This window comes from Juglans microcarpa x Juglans regia, chromosome 1D, assembly GCF_004785595.1.
Source record: "Juglans microcarpa x Juglans regia isolate MS1-56 chromosome 1D, Jm3101_v1.0, whole genome shotgun sequence".
Taxonomy (NCBI): domain Eukaryota; kingdom Viridiplantae; phylum Streptophyta; class Magnoliopsida; order Fagales; family Juglandaceae; genus Juglans; species Juglans microcarpa x Juglans regia.
In genome coordinates, this window is record NC_054594.1 from 44,120,101 (window position 1) to 44,134,740 (window position 14,640).

Here is a 14,640-nt window from a genome sequence, read left to right on the forward strand (position 1 = left end):
CCAATCCTATAACTCAAATAAACTCCAGCCCAAATCACTATCGTGCCTGTTCGTGGGCTATTCCCAAATCCAAAATGCTTTCAGATGCCTTGATCTCAACACAAACCAAACCTATTTCTCTAGGCATGTCATCTTCGACGAAACACGCAGCCCCCTTCAAGCCCTAAGTCACCTGCACCGAATCCTTGCCCTCTACGCTGCCCATCTCGATGCTGCCCTTGCCGCGACCGCCACCAGTGCAGACCGAGCGCACATCGTCTTCCGCTACATCTTCAGGTAATAGCCCCAATTTTTCTTCTCAAAATGTCACAAATTTGCCTTCCTGTTCCTCCATTGCACCACACGAGTCACGCAGAGTGAGTCCACTCACTCCATGCAATTGCTACCCACGAGTACACCAAATCCTTGTGAAATTCTCACTAAGTCAGTAGTTAATCATCTGCCTCCTGAGATAACCCGAACTCACACCATGACCACTCGGTCCATGAACAATATCCACAAGTCAAAACAGTTAAACTTAGTCACCAAACATCCCATTCCACCCACTATTGAACCAACCTGTATGAGTCACGCAATCCGTGATTCAAAATGGAGACATGCAATGTCTAAAAAAATCACGGCCTTGATGAGTCATGGTACGTGGGAATTAGTCCCACCTCCTACACACTGCAAACCAGTGGGTTGTAAATGGGTTTTCCGTGTCAAGAGAAAAGCTGATGGGTCTGTTGATCGTTTTAAAGCAAGGCTTGTTGCCAAAGGGTATAATCAACGCCCTGGCTTGGATTACAATGAGACATTTAGTTCAGTTGTAAAACCAGCAACCATAAGAACTGTTCTTTCCATTGCTGTTATGTAGGGGTGGATTTTATGATAACTTGATGTCAACAATGCATTCTTGCATGGAATGTTGACTGAAAATGTTTACATGGTTCAACCTTCAGGCTTCAAGGACATGTCTAAGCCTAATCAGGTTTGCCAGTTACACAAGGCTATTTATGGCTTAAAACAAGCACCAAGAGCCTGGTATTCGGCTATCAAGAACACCATTATAGAGCTCAGGTTTGTCAATTCTAAGGTAGATTCTTCACTTTTTATATACAAAATCAGCTCTATTACATGTTTTTTGTTGGTTTATGTGGATGACCTGGTCATAATTGCAAAACTTGGAAAATGTTTCTCTTTAAAAGACATGGCACAGCTTCAAATTTTTTTTGGGCATGGAAGCTATACCTACAAAATATGGTCTCTTATTGTCTCACATAAGTACATTAGAGATATTCTATCCAAGAGTAACATGCTCGGTGCCAAAGATGTCTCCACCCAATTGTCAACCACCACAGCCCTTAAGCTCATTGATGGAACCACTTCGGTTGATAGCACCAAATTCAGGAGTGTTATAGGTGCTCTTCAATACCTCTCTCTTACAAGGCCAGACATCTCTTTTGCAGTGAATAAACTCTCTCAGTTCATGCATAAACCCACTACAACTCACTGGACAGCTGCGAATAGGCTCCTTCATTGCTTCAAAACACAATTTTTTATGGCATTCACATCAGAAAAAACAGTCCATCGACCCTTACAACCTACACGGATGCGGATTGGGTAGGGAACTTTGATGATAGAACTTCAACTTCTATTTACATAAGTTTCCTTGGCACAAATCCTATTTCTTGGAGTTCAAAAAAACAGAGGGCAGTTGCTAGATCCTCAATCGAGGCTGAGTATAGAGCCCTTGCAAATGCCGCATCTAAAACCATTTGGCTACTTCAATTGCTTAAAGAACTCGATCATCCTCTCTCAACCACACCCAAGCTGCTTTGTGATAACCTGGGTGCCACACAGCTGAGTTTAAATCCAGTCCAACACTCACGCATGAAGCATATTCAAATTGATCTATACTTTGTGCGCGATATGGTTCAGAAAGAAACTTTCCAAGTTTATCATGTTAATACATAGGATTAGCTTGCAGATCTTCAAACAAAACCATTATCACGTACGGAATAATTGCAAAACAAGATTGGCCTTGCCGATGGCAGCTCCATCTTGTAGGGGCATATTAAGGAAGATTCCACAATCAAGCCAAGGATAAAAAATATGCCAGCTAGTCGAAAATCAAGCTTGTAATAGTCATCATATCTTGGCTATTAATTCTGTCAATTTTATAAAGTCATAACAGTAACTAGTTTCCTAGAATAGAGTTTGTAAAGTTTCCATTTAAAATGTATACGGATCTTGGTAAAAATAGGTTGCACAGTTTGTTATCTTTCATTTTTTGAAAAATAAAGATTTTAATCTTACTCAATTCTCATCAACTTATGCGGAAAGGAAGTTAGAGTGGGGTAGGGTTATGGATATTGTGGGGTATGGCGGATCAGTAGAAAGTTTTGTTCGGTGGAGTTTTGAAACTGGATGTTTGAAGGTTAGATGGCAGGGTTAGGAAAGCTACACACAGGAGAGAGGACACTCTCAATCAATTTTCTATCCTTTTTCCACATTTTCTAAGTGATCAAAACAAAAATAAGAGAACCATTAACAACCACAACATTGGGGAAGAGATATCAGAGAAAAGATCAGAGTCCAATCAATACATTCTTTAAAGCCTTTTACTCCCTCACATCATATATCTCTTAGCACAGATTCGATAACCACGCACTTGGACTGACCATCTGGACATGGAACGGTAATCAAATTTTTTTCTTTTCCTGTTTTATGTCAAGAAATTAAATATAAATATATTATATTCACATTAAATTATTTTTTCTTTTAAAAATTATAATTATCTGGATGAAATATATTTTTAAAAAAATTATCACATTTATTGGGTAGTTAGCTATGCAGAATATAATTGCGGTACTTAATTTTTTTTTTTTTAAATACATGTTATTGCTATACATTATTCAGTAAAATACAAAACTTAGTTTATGGTTTAGAATCATTTACCTTTTTTAATTCCTATATAAATTGTTTTCATAGCTCAGTCTAACATTTTAATTGCAACATATACAAAGTTTATATGTAAAATTAATAGTATTCATGAAAAAAATACAAAATTGAAACTTATTTGTTTATTTCTTATTTTTTACATGTTTTTATCACTTCATTAAAGGTATTCTTAAAAAATATCAATTTAACTATTTATTTCAGACCTAAAAGCATCCTTCCCTTCCAGATTTATAATTATAGTTTCATCCATATATACTGTCTACCTTGTTTATATAGTAAAATTCAACTAATAAAATTAATATTTTTTATAAATTAAATCATAGCATATAATATTTCCAACTACCAACTCTTCATACAAAAATTCAAGTTAAGAATCATTAAACATGGACAGATATTTTTTGCGGTGAAATCGTGTGTAAATGGATGTAGACTGTAGTGCTGTGTGCGTGGAGGGTATGACAAATCTCTTTCCTTCATGAGCTGCCAACGAATCAGCGCTTCACAAAATGCCAAGGTGTGAAAGCGTGTGTAAATGGGCGTAGACTGTAGTGCTGTGTGCGTGGAGGGTATGACAAATCTCTCTCCTTTATGAGCTGCCAACGAACCAGCGCTTCACAAAATGCCAAGGTGTGTAGTATACATGCTGGATAATGGATATGAAAAGGACAAGACACTAATAATGGGAAACAAAGTAACCTTACAGTTATAACCAATTGGAAAATTTTATATACTATCTTACAGTAATATTATTATCATCTTACTTTTATTTTATTAAATAAAATGTGATATATTTATAATTATTAAATAATTATTTATTATATATTATTTTATTATTTAATAATAATAAATATAAAAATAATATAATCAAAATAAAATAAGAGTGTTGAGAAGCATTACTCAAGTAAATAGGCTGTCATTGTATCCTTGCTCTTGTACTATTATGTTGGGGTCCACCAATAACTTTCGTAATGAATGTTTCTAAATGATCATAATTTCACCGATGAAAATAATGTTTGAAGATAATAGATTTAATCCAACAAAAGTATTTATTTTATGCTGTAGTGCTGTTTAAATTGAATTTTGATTTTTGTTAACGTGCTTGATAAATCACCAGACAAAATGAACCACCAATGGATGAAAAGTTCAATTGTTTGCCCATATTAAGGTGGTTTGGTTATTCAATTAAGATGAAACAAAATGTTTTGTTAAAAATAAAATAAATTATTATTATAATATAATTTTTATTTTAAAATTTTTAAAATATTAAATTACTTATTATATTTTATATAAAAATTTTAAAAAAATTGTAATAATTATATTATATGAGATAGTTTAATTTTATGTAACTAAATTAGCCTGAAGTTTGGCTTGAACCTTAGCCATCAAGTTTATATATACTTTATATATATATATATATATAAGGGAGGAGTTTCAAATCTAAATTTTCTATTTAGAGAACTGAATTATATGGCATCATACCATTAGATTTTTAATTTAATTCAATTTAGAATCATTTACAAAAAAAAATATCTAAAAACTTACAATGCTACTCATTATTTTTTATTATATTATCATTTCACGATATTAAATAATTAAATAATTATTTATTATTTTTTACTTATCAATCAATTATTCCATATAACATAAAAAAGTATTAAAAATATAATAATTAAAAAGGAAAACATGTAAAGAAATAAATGAATATAAAAAGACAAAAAGAATACATCCTTCCATAATTGTTTTTTTTTTTTTGGTAGGTCCGCCACCGCACCCTATCATTTTTCTATTCAATCACCCTCTATCCAACTCCACCAGTTCACGGGGACCTGTTTTAGTAGCTTCTTCATTGCTTTCGTGGATCTCTCTCTCTTCTCCTTTTCACATTGGCTCTCAGATTGTTGTATATATTAGCGAGAGAAGCAAAGGCCGGTCACCTCCCCACCATTCTCTTGCTCTCTCCAGTTTCCATATCTCTCTCTGAATTCGCGAATCCAAGTTTACTCTCTCTACCTCAGTTGTAAACTCATAATTGTTGTAAGATAATCCTATTCATTATCTTTGATTGATCTACCGTACGACGTCGATCTCCGATTGCTATAAGTCTCCGATTAAAATATCCCCTTGGGTTCAACGCTTTTAGGTCCTCTGCACTGTGATCCCATGATCACTTCCTTCTATTTCCAAGGCTTATACTCGATATGCTCATCTTCTATTACTAGAGATTATGTATTTTTTCTCTTAATTTTGATTTCTGGTGCACGCATATATGCAGGTGAGAAATGACGAACATTCTGCTACATGGGACGCTGCACGCTACCATCTTTGAGGTGGACGAAATCCACACGGGCGGTGGCAAGAACATTTTCAGCAAGGTATATATATTTAATTTTTCTTTCATTATTTTTTTCTATACAAGGTTTGTATATAATATATATCATGATCAGCTTGGATCCGAGTCAATCATGGCGATTTAACGGCATAACTTCTTCACGGCGAGTCTTGTTTTTGTGACTTATGTACTTATTTTTATATCTAAAACGACTGTTTAGATGTGGAGTTGAATTAATTTCTTTATGAATAGTAATAAGTTGAGATAATGGGATGAGTTTTGTGGGGTCATTTAAAATGAATTTATATGTGTTTGGATGTTAATATGAATTTAGATATATTTATAGAAAGTTGAAAAAAGTTGAAGGTCCTGCGTGTAAAGAAGTGTTGAGTTGAAAAAAGTTATAGGTCCCATATATAAAAATATTTTGAATTGAAATGAGTTTAATTTAAAAATTAAATATTTAGATACTAGACTCAATTTAAAATTAAATTAAATTAAATTAAATTGATCTCAATTTAGTTCATCTTTCAAAGAGATGTGTTCATCGAGTTTGGGGTTGCTGATGTTTACTAGAATACATAAATGGGGCTGTTCACGTGGATTATGAAAACTAACGCGATAAGTGGATTTGTTTTGGAGTGGAAAAAGGTTATTGGAAAATGTTAGTCTGTCCTTTTATCTTGTCTCTTTATTTTGATTGTTTGTATATTTAATTTTTAATAATTTTTTTACTTAATAATTAAAAAAATAATTTTTAATGTATTGATATATTTTTTTATTTTTTAAAAATATTAAAAAAATAAAATTGTGCTAAGCGGCACGTCAGCTGTAGGCGGCAGCCTAGACCCAAAGGTTATATTCTCGATTATCCCTAACTAACGTGTTGCTCGCATTTCTTGGGATTTGCTAGATAAATGCTTTCATTTGTGTAAACTTTCTCCTACCTAAAGCAGACGAAGAAAACGCCATTTATAGGGCATAGGAATACTAATATTTACTTATTGAGGTATTGGAACCAACAGCTGGGTTTTCATTCACTTATTGAGGTAGCAAACACTTGGATTTACGTCTGTTTTAACTTGTGCTCTGACTTCTGATTGATAAATCCCATTTCAATTTCATTCCTCCCCCCCGCCCCCGCCCTCTCAAGTTTTCTTATGGCAGCCAGATTTGTTTAAGCTTTTGTTCTTTCTTTTTTAAAGTATCCTTCCCATGCACATTTGATACACTACTGGGAAAATGTATAATATAAATAATTAAATCTTCCTAAATCTTAGATTCCACACTTCATCAAATATTCTACATGATGATCTCACTTATTAAGAGAAAGTTTAGCGTACATGTGAGAGGGAGTGTTAAAAGGATATATGATAAATAAATAAACCTACTTTCTTCCCATTAACTAATATTTTTGGAATAAATGGTGGTTTCGCATCCAATTTAAATGTTGTTTTCCTCGAGAGATTAAAATTTCATTCCAACTACGTAAGCATCGGTACGTGATATATTATTTATATTACTTCATTGGTATCGGTATCGGTATCATTACTTTTTGTATTTCATTGGTGAAATTATATTTTGTAGATTGCAAAAGGCCTTGAAGAGGCGGTTGGTTTTGGCAAAGGAGTTACTAAACTCTATGCAACTATTGATCTAGGAAAAGCTAGAGTTGGGAGGACAAGAATAATAGAAAAGGAGCATAAGAACCCCAGGTGGTACGAGTCTTTTCATATATACTGTGCTCACTTGGCTTCAGATGTCGTATTCACTGTCAAAGATGATAATCCTATTGGAGCGACCTTAATTGGAAGAGCATATGTGCCTGTTGAAGAAATATTGGATGGAGAAGAAGTGGATAAATGGGTTGAAATCTTGGATGAGGACAAAAAACCTGTACATGGAAGTTCTAAGATCCATGTGAAGCTACAATATTTTGATGTCACAAAAGACCGTAATTGGTCTCGAGGTATCAGAAGTCCTAAATTTCCTGGGGTGCCATACACGTTCTTCACGCAGAGACAAGGTTGTAGGGTTTCTTTGTACCAAGATGCTCACGTACCAGATAAATTTGTTCCTAAAATCCCTCTTGCTGGAGGCACATTTTATGAGCCCCATAGATGTTGGGAAGATGTTTTTGATGCCATTACTAATGCAAAGCACTTGATCTACATTGCTGGATGGTCTGTTTATACTGAAATCTCCCTGGTAAGGGACTCGAGAAGGCCAAAGCCTGGAGGTGACATCATGCTTGGTGAGCTGCTCAAGAAAAAGGCAAATGAAGGTGTTAGGGTTCTTATGCTTGTTTGGGATGACAGGACTTCTGTTGGTTTACTGAAAAAGGATGGACTGATGGCCACGCACGATGAAGAAACAGAACATTACTTCCATGATACTGAGGTGCACTGTGTCTTGTGTCCTCGGAATCCGGATGATGGTGCGAGCATTATTCAGGATTTAGAGATCTCTACCATGTTCACTCATCACCAGAAGATTGTGGTGGTGGACAGTGAGATGCCTTCTGGAGGATCACAGAAGAGGAGAATTGTGAGCTTTGTTGGGGGTATTGATCTTTGTGATGGGAGATATGACACTGCCTTTCATTCACTTTTTAGGACTTTGGACACAGCACATCATGATGATTTTCATCAGCCAAATTTTGAAGGTACTTCAATCAAAAAAGGTGGCCCAAGGGAACCATGGCACGATATACACTCCCGACTTGAAGGACCCATTGCTTGGGATGTCCTATTTAATTTTGAGCAGAGGTGGAGAAAGCAGGGTGGTAAAGATTTACTTGTTCAGCTCAGAGATCTTGATCTTGATGGTACTCTTATTACCCCATCTCCGGTTATGTTCCCAGACGACCATGAGACTTGGAATGTGCAGTTGTTTAGATCCATTGATGGTGGGGCTGCTTTTGGCTTCCCAGAGACTCCTGAAGAAGCGGCCAGAGCTGGGCTTGTTAGTGGGAAGGATAATATCATTGATAGAAGTATTCAGGATGCTTATATTAATGCCATTCGACGTGCAAAGAAATTCATTTATATCGAAAATCAGTATTTCCTCGGAAGCTCCTTTGCCTGGAGTGCTGATGGCATTAAGCCTGAGGAAATCGGTGCTCTGCATCTGATTCCAAAGGAGCTTTCGCTTAAGATTGTTAGTAAGATTGAAGCAGGGGAGAGGTTCACAGTCTATATTGTTGTCCCAATGTGGCCGGAGGGTATGCCGGAGAGTGGATCAGTTCAAGCAATATTAGATTGGCAGAAAAGGACAATGGAGATGATGTATAAAGATGTCATTCAGGCTCTCAAAGCCAAGGGTATTGACGAGGATCCTCGGAACTATTTAACATTTTTCTGCCTTGGAAATCGGGAGGTAAAGAAGCATGGAGAATATGAGCCTTCAGAAAAACCAGAACCTGATACAGATTATATCAGAGCCCAGGAGGCCAGGCGCTTCATGATCTATGTACATGCCAAGATGCTGATTGGTAAGACATATATGCCACCAACTTCGAATTTCATTCAATCTCCATAGGACTTATTCATTTTAGATGTAAATAGTTCATATCAAATCATTAAGATAACCCATGAATTTTTTGCAGTTGACGATGAATATATAATAGTTGGATCTGCCAACATAAACCAGAGATCGATGGACGGTTCTAGGGACTCTGAGATAGCAATGGGAGCGTACCAACCATATCATCTGGCAAATAGGCAGCCAGCACGCGGCCAGATCCATGGTTTCCGCATGGCACTGTGGTATGAGCACCTTGGCATGCTTGACGATGCTTTCCTAAATCCAGAAAACGAGGAGTGCATCAAGAAAGTGAACCAGATTGCTGAAAAATATTGGGATCAATATTCAAGTGAGACACTTGAACATGATCTACCCGGTCACCTGCTGCGTTACCCCATCGGGATTGCTTCCGAAGGAGAAGTCACAGAGCTACCTGGATTTGAGTTCTTCCCTGACACTAAGGCTCGTGTTCTGGGTGCCAAGTCTGACTACATGCCTCCAATCCTTACCACTTAGTGGTATTAATCACTGTTTGTACTCAGTCGTACGTATTGCTTATCACTGTAAAGATGTGGTAATGCTGTGTGAGTTTGATGCTGAGAGTGACGAGTATTGTTTGTTTGGCTCATGAGTTCTTTTCCCCTTTTGTTATATTTTGAAAACAAATTCTATCTATTATTTCTGCGCAAAAATGGGTGTTTGATTTTGCGGGAATCTTACCAAAAACAAAATAAATCATTAATTAACTAACGTTGAAGCTTTAAAACTGTATTATTATTATTATAAAGTTGTTACACTTAAGTGGTATAATCTAATTTAAAAAATAAATTTTAATATTTGATAATCAAATCTTATTGTAATAGTAAGATAAAAATTTTACATACTATACTATTATTTTACTACATAAAATATGATATATTTATTATTAAATGTTATTTTTTAGATTTTTTTTATCATAATGAAATAGAGTACGATGTATATTAAATAAACAGAAATGTTAAAGGTCTGTATTCTGAATTTTTTTTATTTTAATTTAGTGATTAAAAAAAGACTTTTTAATAATATTGTGAATTTTTTATTTTTTTAAAAATATTTATGATAATTAAAAAATATATATAAAAAATAAATAAATAAAATATACTTTTCAAGACCCACATTCGAGACAAATTTTGGATGTGAGTGTAGCTCTTAAATAAATAATGCGAACGATGAGATTCATAAATCTTTTTTCTAGCCGTCGGGTAAATTACGCGGTGGAGTCTTCCTTAACATCGTATACGCTATTCCAACAGCAACGCGACGCAGGCATTCTTTGTCCACATCGTCCGTATTCGTTGGTTTTGTTGGACACGTGTATCAAAGTAGGTAATGCTGAACTACGAAGCTTCCACGTGTGATGAGATTGATGTTGTTATATATTCTATCCGCTGTGAAGTGGACTTGTTATGGGGCTTTCAGTGACCAATCAGATTTGCACCTCCGTGTACGTGTACCGAAAATAAAAAGGAGAAAAATAAAGGGATTTAATTAAAAAAGAATTAAAACATCATTAACGAAGATGTTTTCCTATATTATTGGAAAATTGAGTTAAGAGTGACAAGTGGCAGAGGGCTGATTAATTAGAAGTAGTTGCGCCCATTCCCACGCCTTACCCGGGGCTCATTAATCACAACTTCTGGGTCCCCACCCCTTACTCAAGTTGACTGCCGACCTCACCCGAAAGACTCCAGATTTTCCCAGCACTGCCACAACACAAATGCACCGAACGCTCACCTCTTCCTTTTCCTTCTCACCCGAGAAATCCAGATGCTCACGTCTATTAATAAATTTCTTTAACAGCATCCCAACTTCTCCTTCAATTCTTTTCACATTATAATGATGGCCTCCTCCTATTTTCTGAGCGTCTCCTAAGCTTTCCCACTTCTAATTAAAGTATCAAACGCGACTTTCTATTTTTCTGTATAGCTCTTCTATCTGTACAGAAAATATATTTCTTGCTTGTTCTTCTTTTGAGGTTTTGTTTCGTTATGTCTTCCATATCACAAGGTTTGGTCTTGGCCACCGCCATGGCTATCTCTAGCACAGCTCTGTTTCTTGCTTATTGTAGGCAGAAGTCTTTCCCACCGACCCAGATTTCCGAAAATCAGGATCCCCAGCACCCGGCAAAGCAAATTCTACGTTCTTGCTTATATTCAGGTACGTGGGTGTCCCTTATATTTTTTTTCCCTTTTAATATGGTATTTTTTTTGTCTTTTTCGGATATTTGCTCTGCGCAACCGTCGAACACGTCCGTTCATTCCGGTTAACAAATGGTTTGTGTGTTTTCTCTTCATTATTGTAGAGGAAAAGAAAAAGGAGAGAAAGAAGAAGAAAGTGCAATTTGCAGAGGATGTGAAGGACCCAAGTGGGAATGGCGACAAATACAGGAAGGAGCAAACGAAACCGAGCAAAGCTGAAATGGGTTGCAGAAACGAAATCCGGGGAGTTCGTGGAATGCCAGAGAATCGGATTGCTTTGTACAATGGAATTCTCAAAGACCGTGTGCAAAGAATGCAGTGTTCATATTGATGAGTTGTAAACTTCTTGGATTTTCTGGTATGGCTCTCACAAGAAGAAAAATCTTGGTTTTCTTGTGGTTTGTAAATACTTGGGCTCTGTCCAACTCATCGTTTTTACATTTAAAAAAAAAAAAAAAGAAGAAAAAAGAAGAAGAAGAAGAAGAAGAAGAAGAGAAATATTGGGTAAAGTTCTGTTTCCATCCAAATTTATTATTCATTCTATATAATTTCAGTGGTGGGATTTAATAGTCAGTTTCATTCTAATATTTGCTTGAATTGTGGTGCAAAATAATTTGGTAAAATATTCATAGTAATAATAATAAAAGGATCCTTGATTAACATGATCATTGTAATATAATCTTTAGCCATGTCATTCTTCCGTCTGTTTAAAAAAAATAATAAGAAGAAAAGACATTGGGTGGAGTCTGGACCACACTCATGCTTGTTCGTATATACTGTATATTAGCTAACTAATATTTTTGATGATTATCCATCTATTGGCTAATATTCAATTATTCATCAAGTTGGGGTTTGTAGTTTTCTTAAAAACCAGTTACCAGAACATTCAGGGTTCAACCCAAGATAAAGACAGGCTTTTGTGGTGGGATAGGTTGTGAAAGACGGGTGTTTTTGGAGTGGATAATTAGAACCGAGTTAAAGACCAATGGCTTATTAGAACTGCAGCAGCTGAGTTGATTGAAAGACCCAACCCATCACAGGAATGAAGTCAAGTTTGAATTAATTGCAAAGGCCGAATTCTTGTGAGTTTTGAGAGTGACCTTTCTTTGGAACCACACAACAAAGAGGTGTTGAGCACTTGAGCCCCCCTTCAATTATTGAGTCACACAGTTGTCTGTGAGCTAAGATATCAAACCAGCCCAACAAAAAAAAAATGACCAAACTAACTGTTGTTAACAGACAATAACATCTCTCTGTTTTTATTACTTTGTTGAATTTTTTTTTCCTTTTTTTTTTGGGGGGGCTTTATCTTGGTAGGTGGTGGTAGATATTGGGAAAATGGGGTTGCAGATTATCAGTTTTATTTAATGAAATGGTTGAGACTTCACATCCAGTGGTGCAAATTGCAGAGAGTGGCAGACAATATGCAGCTGCAAGCGTTACATCTTGGTGATCCTTAATAACTCTTTTCTTTTGACTCTTACATTTCATATTGGTGCGCACTGCACTAATGCATTATGCATGCTTTGATTTCCTTTTCTCGCCTTTGACAAGAATCTGAAAAGCCCTTTTCCTGCTCATGGTTTTCTTCAGCTGCAAGCGTTACATCTTGGTGATCTTTAATAACTCTTTTCTTTTGACTCTTACATTGCATATTGGTGCGCACTGCACTAATGCATTATGCATGCTTTGATTTCCTTTTCTCGCCTTTGACAAGAATCTGAAAAGCCCTTTTCCTGCTCATGGTTTTCTTTGTGATCTTTGATGGTCAAGGATTCCAAGATAAAAAGTTAAAAACCCAGAACAAGGATCTCTCAAGATGTAGAGTTCAATAAATTACAAAAAAGGCACTTCTGAAAAAGAGAGAAGACCAAAACCCCTAAACTAATACCAAATCACCAATCAGGATGCTTGCTTTTGGCCTGGGCATTTCTATATCTACAAGCAAACAACTTTGATTGACCGATGAAGGCTTTGTATTTTATCAAGCATCTGGACAGACACAAGAATAAAGAATCCCAACAAGTTCTTTTCCCACCCGAAAATAAAATTCAAGGAAGCAAAATGGTCCTGCAACTGAGATGTATTTGTTTGTTATCTGCCAAAAGAAGGTATTCATTGGTTTAAACGGAAAGGGAAGAGCACATCCCAAGAGAACGAACGATAAGGTACAAAATTTTCTGGGTACGGATGCTAGCAATTGAATTTAATCTTCTTCATTTTCCATTGCTTTCTCAATCCCCGGTCACATGCCTCAAGCGGACAAAGCGCGAATCTTCTCAACACAAAGAGTTGGGTTTTTTAAAGATTTGACTGTTAACTTCGTTTACTTTAATTTGAGAAAATATAAGACTAATAAAAGATCTATTTTTCGGTTTTTTTTTTTTTTTTTTTGGGTGGGTAAATGGTAAAACTGATCATGGGTCAGAGAACCAATTGGGCTTTTTTATTTATTTATTTATTTAAAAAGGAGGACGGTACCTCAATTTTATTGAAAGCTCTTACTTATTGCAAAGGAAAATTGTAGTTACATCCGTGGATACCTGGAGTACAGATAATCAAACAAATCCAAACACAGCCATAAAAAAAACCTAAAACTCCCAACCACAATGCAATATACCTCAAAAGAAAAGAAACCGCATGCATATAAAGTAAACAAACAAATAAATGAAATGTAGCTTACCAGGAAAACACTACGAGATCTGCAAATAAGGAATACCAATTTTATCCATGCGAAGACGACCTCTTAAATTGTTGGGCAATCCATCTCTATCACTTATTCAATCTAGATTTAATCCCCCAGCTCCACTCTTGGCAAGAAGATTAGCCATCGCATTACCTTCTCGAAAAATATGTTTCGCACAGTACTCCATAGAAGCAAAATAAACATGTAGCTCATCCTAAAAATCCTACAAATACCATATATTACAATCACTCCTAGTAATCCAATTCACAATAATTTGGGAGTTAGTCTCAATTTCTATCCTTTAAAACCAAGCTGATAACACCTCTGAACCCCTTCTAGTAAACTTCGTATTTCAGCAAAATTATTAGAGTCCTAACTCAAGAAAACAGAATAAGATGCACACTAATTACCATTATCAGCATGAATAACACCCCTTACTCCTGACGGCCTAAGATTACCAAAACTACTCACATATGTATTGAGTTTGACCTAGCGCAGCCCTGTTGAGGCTTATTCCATCTCACCACACGAACCTTCTTAGGTTTGGGAAGTAAAACCGAAATCTCCAACCGATCTAAAATAGAAACATCCTGATTAGGTAACCTCAAAAGTTTCATTATCTTATGCATAATCTAACGAAGCCATAATTTGATAAGATGCCAAACAAACTCAACTATGTCAACCTTACCTTCAAACCTTACTTTGCAACGCCTCTTCCAACACTTTCAAAAAACTATAGATGGGAGAAGACTAAAACAATGTGTAGCTGAGAAGACTTACCAGCATGACAAAACTACAAATTAATTTGCTTCTGCCAAGTTTGAAAATTACCCATATGCACACCTAATTGAGTTGCATCCAAACACTAAATATGATGAGTAAAATCGTGATTTTTCAAGGCAATAAATTTTAATTTAGAA

General features: G+C 35.8%; 2 protein-coding genes across 4 annotated transcripts; both read left to right on the top strand.

Moving 5' to 3' along the window:
* The first annotated feature begins 4,741 nt into the window (after nucleotides 1-4,741).
* On the top strand, nucleotides 4,742-9,397 carry LOC121258108 (phospholipase D alpha 1). 3 transcript variants are annotated; one of them, XM_041159478.1, is made up of 4 exons: nucleotides 4,742-5,083; nucleotides 5,216-5,315; nucleotides 6,860-8,765; nucleotides 8,880-9,397. In XM_041159478.1, the coding sequence occupies exons 2-4, from the start codon at nucleotides 5,223-5,225 to the stop codon at nucleotides 9,311-9,313; spliced, it is 2,433 nt and encodes an 810-aa protein (XP_041015412.1). In that variant the 5' UTR covers nucleotides 4,742-5,083; nucleotides 5,216-5,222; the 3' UTR covers nucleotides 9,314-9,397. The 3 variants fall into 3 exon arrangements, with proteins under 3 accessions (XP_041015412.1, XP_041015422.1, XP_041015430.1); XM_041159488.1 differs by having other exon boundaries at nucleotides 4,742-5,039; XM_041159496.1 differs by having other exon boundaries at nucleotides 4,742-4,977.
* A 707-nt stretch (nucleotides 9,398-10,104) lies between these two features.
* On the top strand, nucleotides 10,105-11,607 carry LOC121261845. Its single transcript, XM_041164247.1, has 2 exons — nucleotides 10,105-10,993; nucleotides 11,139-11,607. The coding sequence occupies exons 1-2, from the start codon at nucleotides 10,825-10,827 to the stop codon at nucleotides 11,363-11,365; spliced, it is 396 nt and encodes a 131-aa protein (XP_041020181.1). The 5' UTR covers nucleotides 10,105-10,824; the 3' UTR covers nucleotides 11,366-11,607.
* Nucleotides 11,608-14,640: the final 3,033 nt, after the last annotated feature.

What these genes read in the sequence shown, in the direction of transcription:
- LOC121258108 (XM_041159478.1), top strand. Translation starts at nt 5,223, where the DNA reads ATGACGAACATTCTGCTACATGGGACGCTGCACGCTACCATCTTTGAG. An exon ending in GCAAGAACATTTTCAGCAAG is followed by an intron (nt 5,316 to 6,859) that starts GTATATATATTT and finishes TATATTTTGTAG; the next exon opens with ATTGCAAAAGGCCTTGAAGA. An exon ending in ACATGCCAAGATGCTGATTG is followed by an intron (nt 8,766 to 8,879) that starts GTAAGACATATA and finishes AATTTTTTGCAG; the next exon opens with TTGACGATGAATATATAATA.
- LOC121261845 (XM_041164247.1), top strand. Translation starts at nt 10,825, where the DNA reads ATGTCTTCCATATCACAAGGTTTGGTCTTGGCCACCGCCATGGCTATC. An exon ending in ACGTTCTTGCTTATATTCAG is followed by an intron (nt 10,994 to 11,138) that starts GTACGTGGGTGT and finishes TCATTATTGTAG; the next exon opens with AGGAAAAGAAAAAGGAGAGA.